Here is a 16346-nt window from a genome sequence, read left to right on the forward strand (position 1 = left end):
TAAAAAGGCCTATGTTTTAAAGCGCCTCTTATAATTTAAGGTTAAATAGAGCATTTTAACTTCCACAAGTTCTGCCCAGCAACAAGTCAATGTGACATCATCGTCAATAGGGAGCAGCAGCCCAACACCAATCGTCTTAAAATTCTACCAAAGACATAAACACTGAAAACTGGCTTTTAAAAGAAATGTGGCGGTCCTGTTTTAGTGAAGCAGGGAGCAAAAAGCGTGTTGAAATACCGGGGAAGATTTGGGATCTTCCAAAGAATACAAATCTGCTGGGAGAGTAGCATGGTGTAATGTAACCACGGCAAGGAGATGTTTAAAGAAATTGAGAAAGAACACCTTTTCTGTACATGACAGTATTCGCAATCTATTAAGTAATGTTTCATCAACATTGATTTTGCATTGTTTTGTCATAGAAAATGTCTTCAAACTTGGAATCCTGTTGCATAATGACACCAATGACTTTAACAGTTACTGTCTCCTCTCTATTTCTCATTTACGTAGACCTAATAATTGCTATGTAACCAGGCCTTCTCAACTTTAGTTGCCCACGTCCGTTGACAAGCACCATTCAACTGCCACTTCAAACCTGGAACCCAACAATTTCATTTGAGCTGATTTTAAAACTTATTTTCTAAAACCTACTTCTTTCATCAAATCTGCCCAACTCTCTCTCTTTCTCAGTAAGTACAATTATGTTAATTACATTCCTTGCCTCCAAGCACAAAAGATTAACAAATAAGAAAACAAATAGATGGATGAAAGAGGTTTCGAAATGTAAACAGAAGACCTACCTCAGAAGGAGTGGTTGTGAAATATATCATGCTCGACTGTCCGTTCATCAGGTCCATACTTCCTATGTCACCCACCACAGCAGCATTATGGAAAGCTCATAGTCATGGTGTGAGCTTCATCACCTCTATACAAAGAAACAGCAATCAGTTGCAAGGCTTCCAAAAGAATTTCAGTTTCAATTTGTCAAGCACGTTACTTTATTTTAGCAAGAAGTGCATAAAAGTTGTCAGGCCAATTCAGAATGTTTAATTTTCTCTTTTGTGACAAGCTGATATGCTAAAAAGTTAATTAGCACCACAAGTTAATACCTTCGAAACAACTGCCATAAATTGACAAAGCAGCTGATCACATTAAATTATTCAAATGACAGAAAGGTTAACTCCGAAGAGTGGTACTGAAACATTTCCAATAGGAATACATTTCTGAAAAGAAAACTATTAATTGTTGTGCTTTAGCAACAAGAGTTTTACATTTAAATTGCAAAATTATGATGCAGTACAACATCTGTGCAAATTAATTCCCAACATACTTACTATTCCAATCTAACAATTATTTAACTTATTTTTCTAATCAACCTGTTCATAGATGTTCTTATACACCTCTCAAGCAGATGGGACTTGAACCCTGGCCTCCCTATGCAGGGGTAGGGATGCTACCAGTGCACCACGAGAGGGCCCCCAAAATAGGGAATGCTTCATGCATTTGAGGCCATCCTTGCAAATAGGCCATGCTAATATTCTCTGTATCATTCCAATTTTAGTACATGCACCACCACTGTCAGTTTATTCAGAAGTATTTTCATTACAATTAATTTAAATTTCAATTGGTAAAGTATGTGAATTTTACACAATATTATTTTCATTATTTTCCTTCATACAGCTGAGATATGCTCCTCAAACAGCAACCTGCATTTGATCTCATCCACATCTTCACTAATCTGCTCCACAGCCAGGCATAATCCTTGATTTTTACACAATGATTCCTAGTTGAATGTCCTTTCCGGGCAATGGTATAAAGGTCAATCACAGTAACCTAAACACTACACCAAATAACAATAGTTAGCCCAACATGAGCTTGGAATCGAACCCTGAATCTTCTGAATTTCTACTCCCGTTTAACACATGGTTATAGGTAAACAATCAGAGAAATCATGTTTTACTGAATTCTATTATTGTTGAACTACATCGTCTACCACACTTATCTTAATTTCGAATTTCACAAGGAAATTTGAATTGTGCAGGTCTAAGTATGCATCTTTAACTCCAGGATGAAAGCTCCACAAAATCAACAATTTTGTATCTCAGCACAGTGTGCACCGAAAACATCCCTAGGCTGAAACATACAGTTGGAATGCAAATTCTGATCACAGAGTTTATTATCTAAAATAGAAACAGAAAATGTCTAAGAAACTCAGCAGGCATAGCAGCGTTTATGGAGAGTGAGAAAGACTTGATGCTCCAAGTCCAATGACTCTTCTTCAGATTTCCTAGTTGAACAAGGGGTAGTAGAAGTAGAGGGAGGTGATAGCCTAATGGTATTATCACTAGACTGTTAATCCAAGTAATATTCTGTGGACGCGGGTTTGAATCCAGCCACAGCAGATAAAATTCAATTTTGAAAAAAGGGAATAGGAGTCTAATGATGACCACGAATTGTTGGGAAAAACCCCATCTGGTTCACTGATATCCTCCAGGGAAGGAGAGTGCCATCCTTATCCTGGTCTGGCCTACATGTGACTTCAGACCCAAAGCAAAGTGGTTGACTCTTAACTGGCCTCTGGGTAATTAGAGATGGATAATAAATACTGACCAGAGATACACACATCCCTTGAACGAATTAAAAACTACAAAACTAACAAAAGCAAAAATGCTACAGATGCTAGAAATCTAAAATAAAACAAGACAATGCTGGAGAAACTCAACAATTCTACTGAAACCCAGTAGATGAACCTGTGCTGCAAACCAACTTTTTCAGCACATAGCATAATTTGAACACTATGCATTTAGCCAAAGCTTTCAACACAGAAGAATGTCTTAGTTGCTCTCTAAAGTCGTAAAAATAACTTAAGTCAACAAAGAAAATACTAGGGGGAGCACTGAATGAAAACTTGGGAAAAGTGAAAATTTGAGTAGGATCTCGAAGGAATGCAGGGTATCAAGAATGTAAGGGTTTAGGACTGGTATTTCAAAAGACTAAGACTGATATGACTGAAAGCAGAGATTTATTATTTATTACTTCTTATTATATCATATAAGTTTTTAATTTAGATATTGTACAATGTTAATTTCAGTGATCAGAATTTGTACTGTCTCTCAGCCTTTGGAAATTTTCAGTGCACACCATGCTGTGAATGATCAGATTGAAAAATGATGGCACAGATTTAAAGTTGAGGTTAAAGATTTATGAGCTATGGAGGGGTGAAAGAAGCGGGAGGCAAACAGGTCAAAGACAGAAGGAAAGAAAGGTCTGAGTAGGACACTTTTTGGATTGGGGGAGATTTCAGAGGTAAGGTGGAACAATGCTATGAAGGTATTTACGTGTGAGCATGAAAAATTTAAATTTTGGGAACTGCATCAGAAGTCAATAGAGCACAGATGAAGATGAAGAACAAGTCAGACTTGTGATAGGACGGAGTAGAAGAATTTTGGATGAGCTGAAGTTCAAGGAGAATGCCACGTTAGCCAGGAGAGCACTAAAGTAGTCAAATCAAGATGCGATGAAGAGAGTGAAGTGAGCGAGTGACTCTGTGTCTATGTTTGTATATGTGGAGGTGGGTAATGAGTTAAAATACAATAATTATTGGACAACGAAGAACTTATTACTGAATGACTTCATCCTGGTATAAATTCTTCAGTGGTTTCCTATTTCCACCAAGTACCTTTGCCAGTTATGGGTGCTGAGTTTCTCTAGAATATTCTGTTTTTAATTTAGATATTGTACAATGTTAATTTCAGTGATCAGAATTTGTACTGTCTCTCAGCCTTTGGAAATTTTCAGTGCACACCATGCTGTGAATGATCAGATTGAAAAATGATGGCACAGATTTAAAGTTGAGGTTAAAGATTTATGAGCTATGGAGGGGTGAAAGAAGCGGGAGGCAAACAGGTCAAAGACAGAAGGAAAGAAAGGTCTGAGTAGGACACTTTTTGGATTGGGGGAGATTTCAGAGGTAAGGTGGAACAATGCTATGAAGGTATTTACGTGTGAGCATGAAAAATTTAAATTTTGGGAACTGCATCAGAAGTCAATAGAGCACAGATGAAGATGAAGAACAAGTCAGACTTGTGATAGGACGGAGTAGAAGAATTTTGGATGAGCTGAAGTTCAAGGAGAATGCCACGTTAGCCAGGAGAGCACTAAAGTAGTCAAATCAAGATGCGATGAAGAGAGTGAAGTGAGCGAGTGACTCTGTGTCTATGTTTGTATATGTGGAGGTGGGTAATGAGTTAAAATACAATAATTATTGGACAACGAAGAACTTATTACTGAATGACTTCATCCTGGTATAAATTCTTCAGTGGTTTCCTATTTCCACCAAGTACCTTTGCCAGTTATGGGTGCTGAGTTTCTCTAGAATATTCTGTTTTTAATTTAGATATTGTACAATGTTAATTTCAGTGATCAGAATTTGTACTGTCTCTCAGCCTTTGGAAATTTTCAGTGCACACCATGCTGTGAATGATCAGATTGAAAAATGATGGCACAGATTTAAAGTTGAGGTTAAAGATTTATGATCTATATTGTCAGTTTTCACAAAAAAAAGTTGTGCCACCCAAAATATGTCAAAATTTACTCAGACGTGCTTAATCTGTGTAGCATTTCAATGTAAATGAGTCATCACTGCTAGTTATTCAGAAACAGATACCTTGCAATAAACAATGAAATTCAACAAAAATGTTTGAGCCAGATGTCACTTCAATGAAATTACAACTTGAAATGCTAAAAACAGTGCCCAGTTCACAAGGCAAAACAACATGACGTTTTATATGCCATTCACTGGTCCAATTGTATTTACTGGTCTATCTTGAGTGGTCAGGAAATTCAAACAGCTGTAATTGTTGGTATTGTTCCATCTGCATAAACATGCAACAAATGAAATCTATTTGGGATGAAATAACTTGGGATAAATGTTAAAAATTAAAATAATCATTAGTTACCATAAGTTTGATAGTCATTTCACTAATGAATACCAAACCTGATGCGTTGTATTACACGCACACAGGATAGCATCTCACTGGAATTCCAAAATCACCTGTCTACGCAAATAGCTTCCACAGGCCTCTGGGGACTTTTCCTTGTTTCTTTTAGCTTGGGGCTCTTTTCTCAGGACTTTCAGCAAGTTGATAACTAGAGAATAACTATATAGAGCAAAACCAGAAAAAAATCCTACAGCTTCCAAAGCAACTCTGCCTCCTACCCAAAAACCAAGTTGTTTTTTTTCTTTTACAACATTCTCTGTGGTTGGCTGGCCAGAACTTGTCCTCCCTTGTTTGACCAATTCAACATCTGACCAGCTTTCAGTCCCTGAGCTAACGGCATCTCACGGGTCTGTTTGTCGCTACTGTTCTAGCAACAATATTTAACAATCATCTTTCCAGTTCAATTCAATAGCAAAATTCAGTCTTTTGTTTTCTCCTTCTTCCAAAAAAAAGCTACGTTCAATTCTCAATGCAATTTACAGTTTCAAACCAAAATGGAGAAAAATTAAAGAAAAACAATGATTGTCTCAAAAGGCTGAACTTCTATCCTTCTGTTTGTTCAACAATCATTGGCTTTTACAAGCTCAACTGCTGGGGGCTCTTTGTCCAGCTGAACCATGTCAGGAAACTGCAAGAAATCATCAACACCAGTGGAGAAGTGTCTGTCTCACATAAACATGATTTCTGATTATGTTCAACTCATTGGGACATCTGCTTACTTCTGTCAGGAGGATCAAATGTTCTCTTGACCCCATCATGCTTAACAGGTAGATTTCTGCTGTCATAGTTTACAGACAAAAACAACACCATTTTTTATATTCTATCTTCACATTTAATGGCATTTGTTTATCATGAGGCGTCAAGAGATGAAACCATCCATAATTAAGAAATTACTGCCACCTTGTGGAAATAGGTGCACAAATGCACGATATTAGCAATAATTACATGGAAAAGTATATCAACCATGAAAGAAAATTTGCATCTGAAGATAAAAAGAATCAAAGAAAAACATACAATTATACAAACTTGCTTTAGGACCTGCCATTTTGTTTGTTTTTTTAAAAATTCACTAACTTTGTATACATCAATATTTTAAAGCGTGTATAGAATCCTGTGATTTTTAGAACCTGCAAACAGCCTGTCTACACTTTTCAGCCTACATCTTTATCACAACAAAATCCTTACAAAATGTATGCCCTAATGGTGTGATGAATCTACAGTAAACTTATTTCTTAAATTTTTAATCAACTTTATAGTGTATGCAAAATTGCTAGCACTTAATTCTTTGAGGTTGATTAATATTTAATAATCACAAAACTCTGAATTTTAAAAACGCAAGTTGTAAAGTACATCATTCAACTCTATATTACACTATGTAGGTTTTGCAAGTTTATACTGCGTCTCACGTGTTATGATCCCTGATAAAATCAGCACGTGTATTTTTTTGTTAAGAATCTAAAACTTCCAACATTTTTGAAAAGAACGAAGACACAAGGTTCATGGAATATTTTTTAAAAACTGGAACAGAAGTAGGCCATTCAGCCCTACAAGACGGGTCTACCATTAAATATGATCATGTTTGATCATTCAACTCAGTACCCTATTCCCACTTTCTCGCCATACATTTGATCCCTTTAGCCATAAGAACTACATCAATACATTCTTGAAAACATTCCATGTTTTGACCTCAACCAATTTCTGCGACAGGGAACTCCACAGGCTCACCATTCTGGGTAAGGGAATTTCCCCTCACCTCAGCCTTGAACGGCCTCTCCCATATCATTACACTGTGAACCCTGGCTGTAGACTCTCCGGTCATTGGGAACATTCTTCTTGCATTTACCCTGAAGTCCTGTTAGAATTTTATAGGTTTCTATGAGATACCTCTCATTCTCCTAACCACCACTGAATCTAGACCTAACTAATCCAGACTGTCTTCATACGCCAGTCCTGCCATCTCAGGATTCAATCCAGGAAACCATTGCGGTATTCCCTCCATAGCCAGAAAATCATTCCTCAGATAGTAAGACTAAAACGGCACGCAATACTCAAGATGTCGTCTCACCAAGAATGTAGAAAACTGTAGTAAGATTTCATTTGTTCAGCAGCGGGAGTCGGGAGAGAGTGCGAGGGGACTGCTAGGAAAGTAAGCGGCGAGTATAATAACTTAGCGTTAGTGCTTCAAGGCCTTCATTTTTGACAGCGGAGGAGGAGACTGGGAGCGAGAGGACATCTGGGAAGTATAGTTTGGGCAGGATCTTTCAGGGCAGTCAGGGCAGTGCAATATTCCTCCTGCAGGATGTGGGAGACAAGAGTCAACAGCAGTGACTCTGCTGACTTCACCTGTGCGAAGTGCACCCAGCTCCAGCTCCTCAAAGACCGAGTTAGGGAACTGGAGCTGGAGCTGGATGAACACAGGATCATTCGAGACGCTGAGTTGGTGATAGAAACAAACAGGGACATAGTTACCCTAAAGAATGAAGGCAGTCGGGTGACAGCAAGGAAAGGGAAGTGAAGGAAACAGTTAGTGGGGAATCCCCTATGGTCATTCCCCTCAACAATAACTACACTGCTTTGGATACGTTGAGGGGGACAACCTACCAGGAGTAAGACACAGGAACTAGGTCTCTGGTACAGGGTCTGGCCCTGTGGCTCAGAAGGGAAGGGGAAAGAATAGCACAGCAATTGTAGTGGGGGATGCAACAGTTAGAAGCACAGACAGGCGGTTCCGTGATCGCGAACGAGACAAACTGATGGTATGTTGCCTCCTGGTTGCCAGGGTCTGTGACGTCTCAGATTGTGTCTTCGAGGTCCTAAGGGGGAGGGTGAGCAACCTGCAGTCATGATACACATCGGTACCAATGACATAGGTAAAAAAAGGGCTGAGAATGTGAAAAATGAGTACAGTGAGTTAGGTTGGAAGCCGAAGTTCAGGACAAACAGGGTAGTTATCTCTGGATTACACTAGTGCCACGTGATAACGAGTTAAGAAATAGGGAAAGAGTGCAGCTAAACATATGGCCACAGGGCTGGTATAGGAGGAAGGGCTTCCATAATGTGGATAATTGGGGCACATTCTGGGGAAGGTGGGGCCTGTACAGGAAGGTCGGGTTTCACCTGAACCGAAGGGCACAAATATCCTGGGAGGGAGGTTTGCTCAAGCTATATGGGATAGTTTAAACTAGATTGACAGTGGGTGGGGAACAGGATTTGTAATTCAGAGGATAAGGTATTCAGCCTTCCAACAGACACCACAGAAAGTGAGGTTATTAATAAAGAAATGTGGTTGATGGAGTCTAATTGCAGACACAGGGATGGTTTGAAGTGTGCATACATCAATGCTATAAGTATCAGAAATAGGCATATGAACTGAGAGCACAGGTCAGTACTTGGAACTACCATGTTGTGGCCATGACAGAAACTTGGGTAACTCAGGGACAGGCATGGTTGTTGGAAGTGCTGGGACTTAGATGCTTTAAAAGAAATAGGGAGGGTAGAAAAAGAGGCAGAGGAGTGGCATTACTAGTCAGGGCTAGTACAGTTGCTACTGAAATGCAGTTCGAGAATGATATGTGTACAGAGTCAGAAATAACATGGTGTGAAGCTGAATGAACACAGCAGGTCAGGCAACATCAGAGGAGCAGGAAAGCTTGACGTTTCGTGTCGGGTCCTTTCTTCAGAAATGGGGGAGGGGAAGGGGATTCTGAAATAAATAGGGAGACAGGGGGGAGGTGGATAGAAGATGGATAAAGGAGAAGATAGGGTGGGAGACAGGTCAAAGAGGTGGGGTTAGAGCCAGTGAAGGTGAATGTAGGTGGGGAGTTGGGGGGGATAGGTCAGTCCAGGGAGGACGGACAGGTCAGGGGGCGCGGGATGAGGTTAGTGGGTAAGGGATGGGGGTGGGGCTTGAGGTGGGTGGAATGGTTAGGGAGGTGGGGACTAGCTGGACTGGTTTCGGCATGTGGTTGGGGGAGGGGAGGTTTTGAAGCTTGTGAAGTCCACATTGATACCCTTGGGTTGCAGAGTTCCCAAGTGAAATCAGATGCTGTTCCTGCATCTTTCAGGTGGCGTCATTGTGGCAATGTAGGAGGCCCAGGATGGACACGTCATCCGAGGAGTTGGTGGGGGGGGAAGTGAAATGGTTCGCGACTGGGAGGTGTAGTTGTTTGTTGCGAACAGAGCGTAGGTGTTCCGCAAAGTGGTCCCCAAGCCTCCATTTGGTTTGCCAGATGCCAACTCTCCGACACCTCCTGCTACCGTCCCCCGGATCATGACCACACACCCGAGCACCAAGCCATTATCTCTCAAACCATCCACAACCTCATCACTTCAGGTGACCTCCCACCCACAGCCTCTAACCTCTTCGTTCCCCAACCCCGCACCGCCCGCTTCTATCTCCTTCCCAAAATCCACAAACCTGACTGCCGTGGTCAACCCATCGTCTCCGCCTGCTCCTGCCCCACTGAAATCATCTCCACTTATCTGGATTCCATTTTCTCCCCCTTGGTCCAGGAACTCCCTACCCTACCTCTGTGACACCACCCACGCTCTCCACCTCCTCCAGAACTCCCAATTCCCTGGTCCCCAACACCTCATTTTCACTCGGGACGTCCAGTCCCTATACACCTGCATTCCCCAAGCCAATGGCCTAAAAGCTCTCCGCTTCTTCCTGTCCCGCAGACCTGACCAGTCCCCCTCCACTGACACCCTCATCCGCTTATCCGAACTTGTCCTTACCTTCAACAACTTCTCCTTTAATTCATCCAACTTCCTACAGACAAAGGGGGTGGCTATGCCTGTCTCTTTGTAGGGTACGTGGAACAACCCCTCTTCCAAAGATACACTGGCCCTATCCCCCATCTCTTCCTCCGTTACATTGATGACTGTTTCGGCGCTGCCTCGTGTTCCCACAAAGAGCTCGAACAGTTCATCCACTTCACTAACACTTTCCACTCCAACCTTAAGTTTACCTGGACCATCTCTGATACCTCTCTCTCCTTCCTGGACCTGCCTGTCTCCATCTCTGGCATCCACCTGGAAACAGATATCCCATTCTAAACCTACCGACTCCCACAACTACCTGGAATATTCCTCCTCTCACCCACCTTCCTGTAAAAAGGCCAGCTCCTATTCCCAATTCCTTTGCCTCCGCCACACCTGCTCCCAAGATGAGGCATTCCACTCATGAACATCCCAGATGTCCTCTTTTTCCAAAAACCGCAACTTCCCCTCCACAGTGATCAAAAATGCCCTCGACTGTGTCTCCCACATTTCCCACAACTCATCGCTCACACCCCCATTCGCAATAGTAACCAAAACAGAATCTCCCTCATCCTCATGTACCACCCGACCAACCTCAAAATCCAACGCATCATCTTCCGACATTTCTGCCATCTGCAATCTGACCCTACCACCAAAGGCATTTTTCTCTCCCCACCCTATTGTGCATTCCGGAGGGACCACTCTCTCCGTTACTCCCTTGTCCGTTCCACACTCCCCTCCAGCCCCACCACTCCTGGCACTTTTCCCTGCAACCGAAGCAAGTGCTACACCTGACCCTATACCTTCCCCCTCACCCGATCCCAGGCCCTAGGAAGCCTTTTCACATCAAACTGATGTTCACCTGCACATCTGTCAATGTTATATACTGCATCCACTGTTCCTGTTGTGGCCTCTTCTACATCAGGGAAACCAAACGGTGGCCTGGGGACTGCTCTGCGGAACACCTATGCTCTGTTCGCAACAAACAACTACACCGCCCAGTCATGAACCATTTCACTTCCCACCTCACCCCCACTCCTCAGACAACATGTCCATTGTGGGCCTCCTGCATTGCCACAATGACGCCACCCGAAAGATGCAGGAACAGCATCTCGTATTTCGCTTGGGAACTCTGCAACCCAAGGGTATCAATATGGACTCCACGAGCTTCAAAATCTCTCCACCCCCAACCACATGTCAAAACCAGTCCAGCTAGTCCCCGCCTCCCTAACTATTCCACCCACCTCAAGCCCTACCCCCATCCCCTACCCACTAACCTCATCCCGTGCCCCCGACCTGTCCATCCTCCCTGGACTGACGTATCCCCCCCCTAACTCCACACTTACATTCACCTTCACTGGCTCTAACCCCGCCTCTTTAACCTGTATGTCACCTCTCACCCTATCTTCTCCTTTATCTATCTTCTGTCCACCTCCCCCTGTCTCCCTATTTATTTCAGAATCCCCTTCCCCGCCCCCATTTCTGAAGAAAGGTCCCAACCCGAAATGTCAAGCTTTCCTGCTTCTCTGATACTGCTTGGCCTGCTGTGTTCATTCAGCTTTACACCATGTAATCTCAGATTCTCCAGCATCGGCCGTTCCTACTACCTCTGTCTACAGAGTCAGTTGGGATTGAGTACAGGAATAAGAAAGGAGCAGTCACTTTGTTGTTTTTTTTTTTTACAGACCCCCTAATAGCTGCAGAAGTGGAGAAACGAATTGGGAGGCAGATACGGGAAAGGTGCAGAAGTCACAGGGTTGTAGTCGTGGGTGACTTCAACTTTCCAAATATTGATTGGAAACTTTAGAGGTATAATAGTTTAGATGGAGCAGATTTTGTCCAGTGCATTCAGGAAGGATTCCTGACACAATGTGTAGATAGACCAACATGAGGAGAGGCCACTTTGGATTTGATACTTCGTAATGAACTGAGCCAAGTGTCAGATCTGTTGGTAGGAGAGCATTTTGGCGGTAGCGATTATAATTCTGCCATTTTTACAATAGCCATGGAAAACGATAGGTACATACAGCAGGGTAAGGTGTATAATTGGGGGAAGAGTAGTTATAATTCTGTTAGGCAAGAACTGGGTGACATAAAATGGGAACAGATGCTGTCCCGGAAGAGCACTACACAAATATGGAGATTATTTAAGGAATACATACTGTGTGTGTTCGATATGTTTGTCTGTAGCAGGCAGGGAAGATGCAGTCGAGTGAGGCAGCCTTAGTTCTTGAGAGGTCGAACGACTAGTTAAGAGGAAGAAGGATGCTCACAAAAGGATTGGAAAAGGCTCTAGAGGGATACAAGTTAGCCAGAAAAGAACTGAAGAAAGGGCTTAGGAGAGCTATAAGGGAGCATGAGAAAACCTTGGCAGATAGGATCAAGAAAAACCCCAAGGCTTTTTACACATACATGAGGAATAAGAGAATGACCAGAGAAAGGGTAGGGTTGATCAAGGATTTTAAAGAGAATTTGTATACGGAACCTAAAGAGATAGGAGAGGTCCTTAATGAATATTTTTCTTCGGTATTCACAACTGATAGGGACTTAGCTGTCGAGGAAGACTGTGTGAAACAGGCTGGTAGGCCAGATGAGGTGGATGTTAGTAAGGAAGGTGTACTAGGAATTTTGAGGAACTTGAAGATAGTTAAGTCCCCTGGGCCTGATGGGATTTATCCAAGCATTCTATGGGAAATGAGGAAAGACATCGCAGGGCCTTTGGCAATGATATTTTCGTCCTCACTGTCCACGGGTATAGTGCCGGAAGCTTGAAGAATGGCAAACGTCATTCCCTTGTTCAAAAAAGGGATTGGGAAAACCCTGGGAATTACAGGCCAGTTAGTCTTACTTCAGTGGTGGGCAAGTTATTGGTAAGGGCTCTGAGAGATAGCATTTATGATCACTTGGATAGGCGCAATTTGATTCTTGATAGTCAGCATGGATTTGTGAGGGGTAGATCATGCCTCATAAACCTTACTGAATTCTTTGAAGAGGTGACCAAACACATGGATGAAGGGAGAACAGTGAATGTGGTATACATGGATTTAAGTAAGGCGTTTGATAAGGTTCCTCATGGTAGGCCCATGTAGAAACTAAAGAGACATGGGATAGGGCGAAATGTGGCAGATTGGATGCAGAATTTAAGTTCGCAAATGATACGAAGGTGGGTCGAATTGTGGATAGTGCGGAGGGCTGTTCTAGGTTACAAAGATATATTGATAGGATGCAGAACTGGGCTGACAAGTGACAGATGAAGTTTAACCCTGATGTGTGAGGTGATTCATTTTGTAAGGACAAATTTGAAAGCAGAATATAGGGTTAACGGAAAGATTCTTGGCAATGTGGAAGAGCAGAGGGATCTTGGGGTTCATGTCCACAGTTCCCTGAAAGCTGTCATCCAGGTGGATGGAGGTGTTAAGAAAGCGTATGGTGAGTTAGCTTTCATTCATAGAGGGATTGAGTTCAAGAGCCAAGAAGTTATGCTTCAGTTATACAAAACCCTGGTTCAGCCACATCTGGGGTATTGTGTCCAGTTCTGGTTGCCTCATTACAGGAAAGATGTGGAAGCATTGGAAAAGGTGCAAAGGAGATTTACCAGAATGTTGCCTGGAATGAAGGGAAGGTATTATGAGGAAAGGCTGAGAGAGCTGGAGCTTTTCTCTTTAGAACAACAAAGGATGAGCAGTGACCTGACAGAGGTGTACAAAATGATCAGGGGTACTGATAGAGTATCCACTGCATCCACTGTACCCGGTGTGGCTTCCTCTACATTGGGGAAACCAAGCGGAGGCTTGGAGATCGCTTTGCAGAACACCTCCGCTCAGTTCGCAACAAGCTACTGCACCTCCCAGTCGCAAACCATTTCCACTCCCCCTCCCATTCTTTAGATGACATGTCCATCATGGGCCTCCTGCAGTGCCACAATGATGCCACCCGAAGGTTGCAGTAACAGCAACTCATATTCCGCCTGGGAACCCTGCAGCCTAATGGTATCAATGTGGACTTCACCAGTTTCAAAATCTCCCCTTCCCCAATTGCATCCCTAAACCAGCCCAGTTCGTCCCCTCCCCCCACTGCACCACACAACCAGCCCAGCTCTTCCCCTCCACCCACTGCATCCCAAAACCAGTCCAACCTGTCTCTGCCTCCCTAACCTGTTCTTCCTCTCACCCATCCCTTCCTCCCACCCCAAGCCGCACCCCCATCTATCTACTAACCTCATCCCACCTCCTTGACCTGTCCGTCTTCCCTGGACTGACCTATCCCCTCCTACCTCCCCACCTATACTCTCTCCACCTATCTTCTTTTCTCTCCATCTTCGGTCCGCCTCCCCCTCTCTCCCTATTTATTCCAGAACCCTCACCCCATCCCCCTCTCTGATGAAGGGTCTAGGCCCGAAACGTCAGCTTTTGTGCTCCTGAGATGCTGCTTGGCCTGCTGTGTTCATCCAGCCTCACATTTTGTTGTCTTGGATTCTCCTGCATCTGCAGTTCCCATTATCTCTATTGATAGAGTAGACAGCCAGAGGCGTTTTCCTCGGGTGGAGGTAGCTATTACGAGGGGGCATAGTTTTTACGTGAGTGGAGGTAGATGTAGGGGAGACGTCAGAGGTAGGTTCTTTATTCAGAGAGTCGTAGGGGCGTGGAATGCATTGCCGGAGAGGGTAGTGGAGTCGGCCTCATTATGGGCAACTAAGCGGCTATTAGATAGGCATATGGATGATAGTATAAGGTAGGGGTGGAGGTTAGATAGGCCTGAGATTTAGGGTAAAAGTTTGGCACAGCATCATGGGCCGAAGGGCCTGTACTGTGCTGTACAATTCTATGTTCTATGTTCACTGCTCCTGTACTAGTATCCTCTCTCTATGAAGACCAAATCCATTTGTCTTCTTCACAGGCGTGCTTACTTTCAGCAACTGGTGTACAAGTTCTTCCAGGTCGTGTTGCACCACCACCTTTCCAATCTATCACCACCTACCTTATTTTCACTACCAAAGTGAATAACCTCATATCAATTCACATCATACTTAATCCGACATGCACTTGCCCAAAGCACATTGAACCATCACTGCATTCTCCTCTCATGCAGCCCTGTGTTGGCTGCAAACTTGGGAGATATTACATTTAGTTCCCTCATCTGAAGCATTAATACATATTGTAAGTAACTGGAAGAAAAGCATTGCTTCATGTTGTATCCCACCAGCCACTGCCTACCACTTGAACCAAGGCTTGTTTATTCTTCTTTTTGTTTTCTATCTGCCAACCTGTTCTCTATCAGCAGATACTGAACTGAAACAAAAACAGAAATTGCTGAAGAAACTCAGTAGGTCTGGCAGCATTTGTGAAGGTCTCTATTCTTGTCTGCACACTACCTCTAATCCAATGCTAACCTGTCACTGGTTTGACGCCCTGGTTACATTCTAAAATTCCAGAAAAGCTTTTCTTTTTCTTGATTTTCTTTTCACAAAACAATGCTGGCTCTGTCCAATTCTACTACTATTCTCCAAATCTAAGTCTTTTATAATAGACCCGAGCATGTTTCCATGTCAGTATAACCCATCCATAACTTCCTGTTTTCTCTCTACTTCACTCTTTAAATAATGGGGTTACATAAGCTACTCTCCAAATACATAGCAACTGTTGCAGAATCGACAGAATCTTTAAAGATGACCACCAATGCATCTATTTCTAGAGTCACTTCCTTAAGTGCCCCAGGGTGTAGATTATTGGGCGCCAGGGAATTTTCAGCATTTAACCCATCAATTTGCTCAACATCATTTCCCTACTAATACTGATTTATTTCAGTATTAATATTTTACAGAACAAATAGAGTGATTTATTTTTCTCGACAAAGCCTCTTGATTCAAAGTGATAATGGGAACTGCAGATGCTGGAGAATCCAAGATAATAAAATGTGAGGCTGGATGAACACAGCAGGCCAAGCAGCATCTCAGGAGCACAAAAGCTGACGTTTCGGGCCTGGACCCTTCATCAGATAGGGGGATGGGGTGAGGGTTCTGGAATAAATAGGGAGAGAGGGGGAGGCGGACCGAAGATGGAGAGAAAAGAAGATAGGTGGAGAGGAGAGTATAGGTGGGGAGGTAGGGAGGGGATAGTCAGTCCAGAGAAGACGGACAGGTCAAGGAGGTGGGATGAGGTCAATAGGTAGGAGATGGAGGTGCGGCTTGGGGTGGGAGGAAGGGATGGGTGAGAGGAAGAACAGGTTAGGGAGGCAGAGACAGGTTGAACTGGTTTTGGGATGCAGTGGGTGGGGGGGGGAAGAGCTGGGCTGGTTGTGTGGTGCAGTGGGGGAGGGGACGAACTGGGCTGGTTTTGGGATGCGGTGGGAGAAGGGGAGATTTTGAAGCTGGTGAGGTCCACATTGATACCATTGGGCTGCAGGGTTCCCAAGCGGAATATGAGTTGCTGTTCCTGCAACCTTCGGGTGGCATCATTGTGGGACTGCAGGAGGCCCATGATGGAATTGTCATCTAAAGAATGGGAGGAGGAGTGTAAATGGTTTGCGACTAGGAGGTGCAGTTGTTTATTGCGAACCGAGAGGAGGAAACAGGCTAGTGAACCCTTCCTG

The 16346-nt window shown here is 43.4% G+C and overlaps 1 protein-coding gene and 1 pseudogene across 6 annotated transcripts in view; both read right to left on the reverse strand.

Moving 5' to 3' along the window:
* ralgps2 (Ral GEF with PH domain and SH3 binding motif 2) overlaps positions 1–16346 on the reverse strand; it is a 397302-nt gene that overhangs the window by 289953 nt on the left and 91003 nt on the right. For all 6 annotated transcript variants that reach the window (XR_009446048.1, XM_059647739.1, XM_059647737.1 and 3 more), the window contains one exon: positions 798–922. Coding sequence is in view for 5 of the 6 variants with exons in the window: in XM_059647739.1 (XP_059503722.1) it covers positions 798–854 (57 nt within the window). In the remaining variant the exon portion in view is untranslated. The remainder of the gene's footprint in view (positions 1–797; positions 923–16346) is intronic.
* LOC125456705 (U6 spliceosomal RNA) lies at positions 1477–1573 on the reverse strand (annotated as a pseudogene).

The sequence above is a fragment of the Stegostoma tigrinum genome, chromosome 8, assembly GCF_030684315.1.
Source record: "Stegostoma tigrinum isolate sSteTig4 chromosome 8, sSteTig4.hap1, whole genome shotgun sequence".
In the NCBI taxonomy this organism is placed as follows: Eukaryota; Metazoa; Chordata; class Chondrichthyes; order Orectolobiformes; family Stegostomatidae; genus Stegostoma; species Stegostoma tigrinum.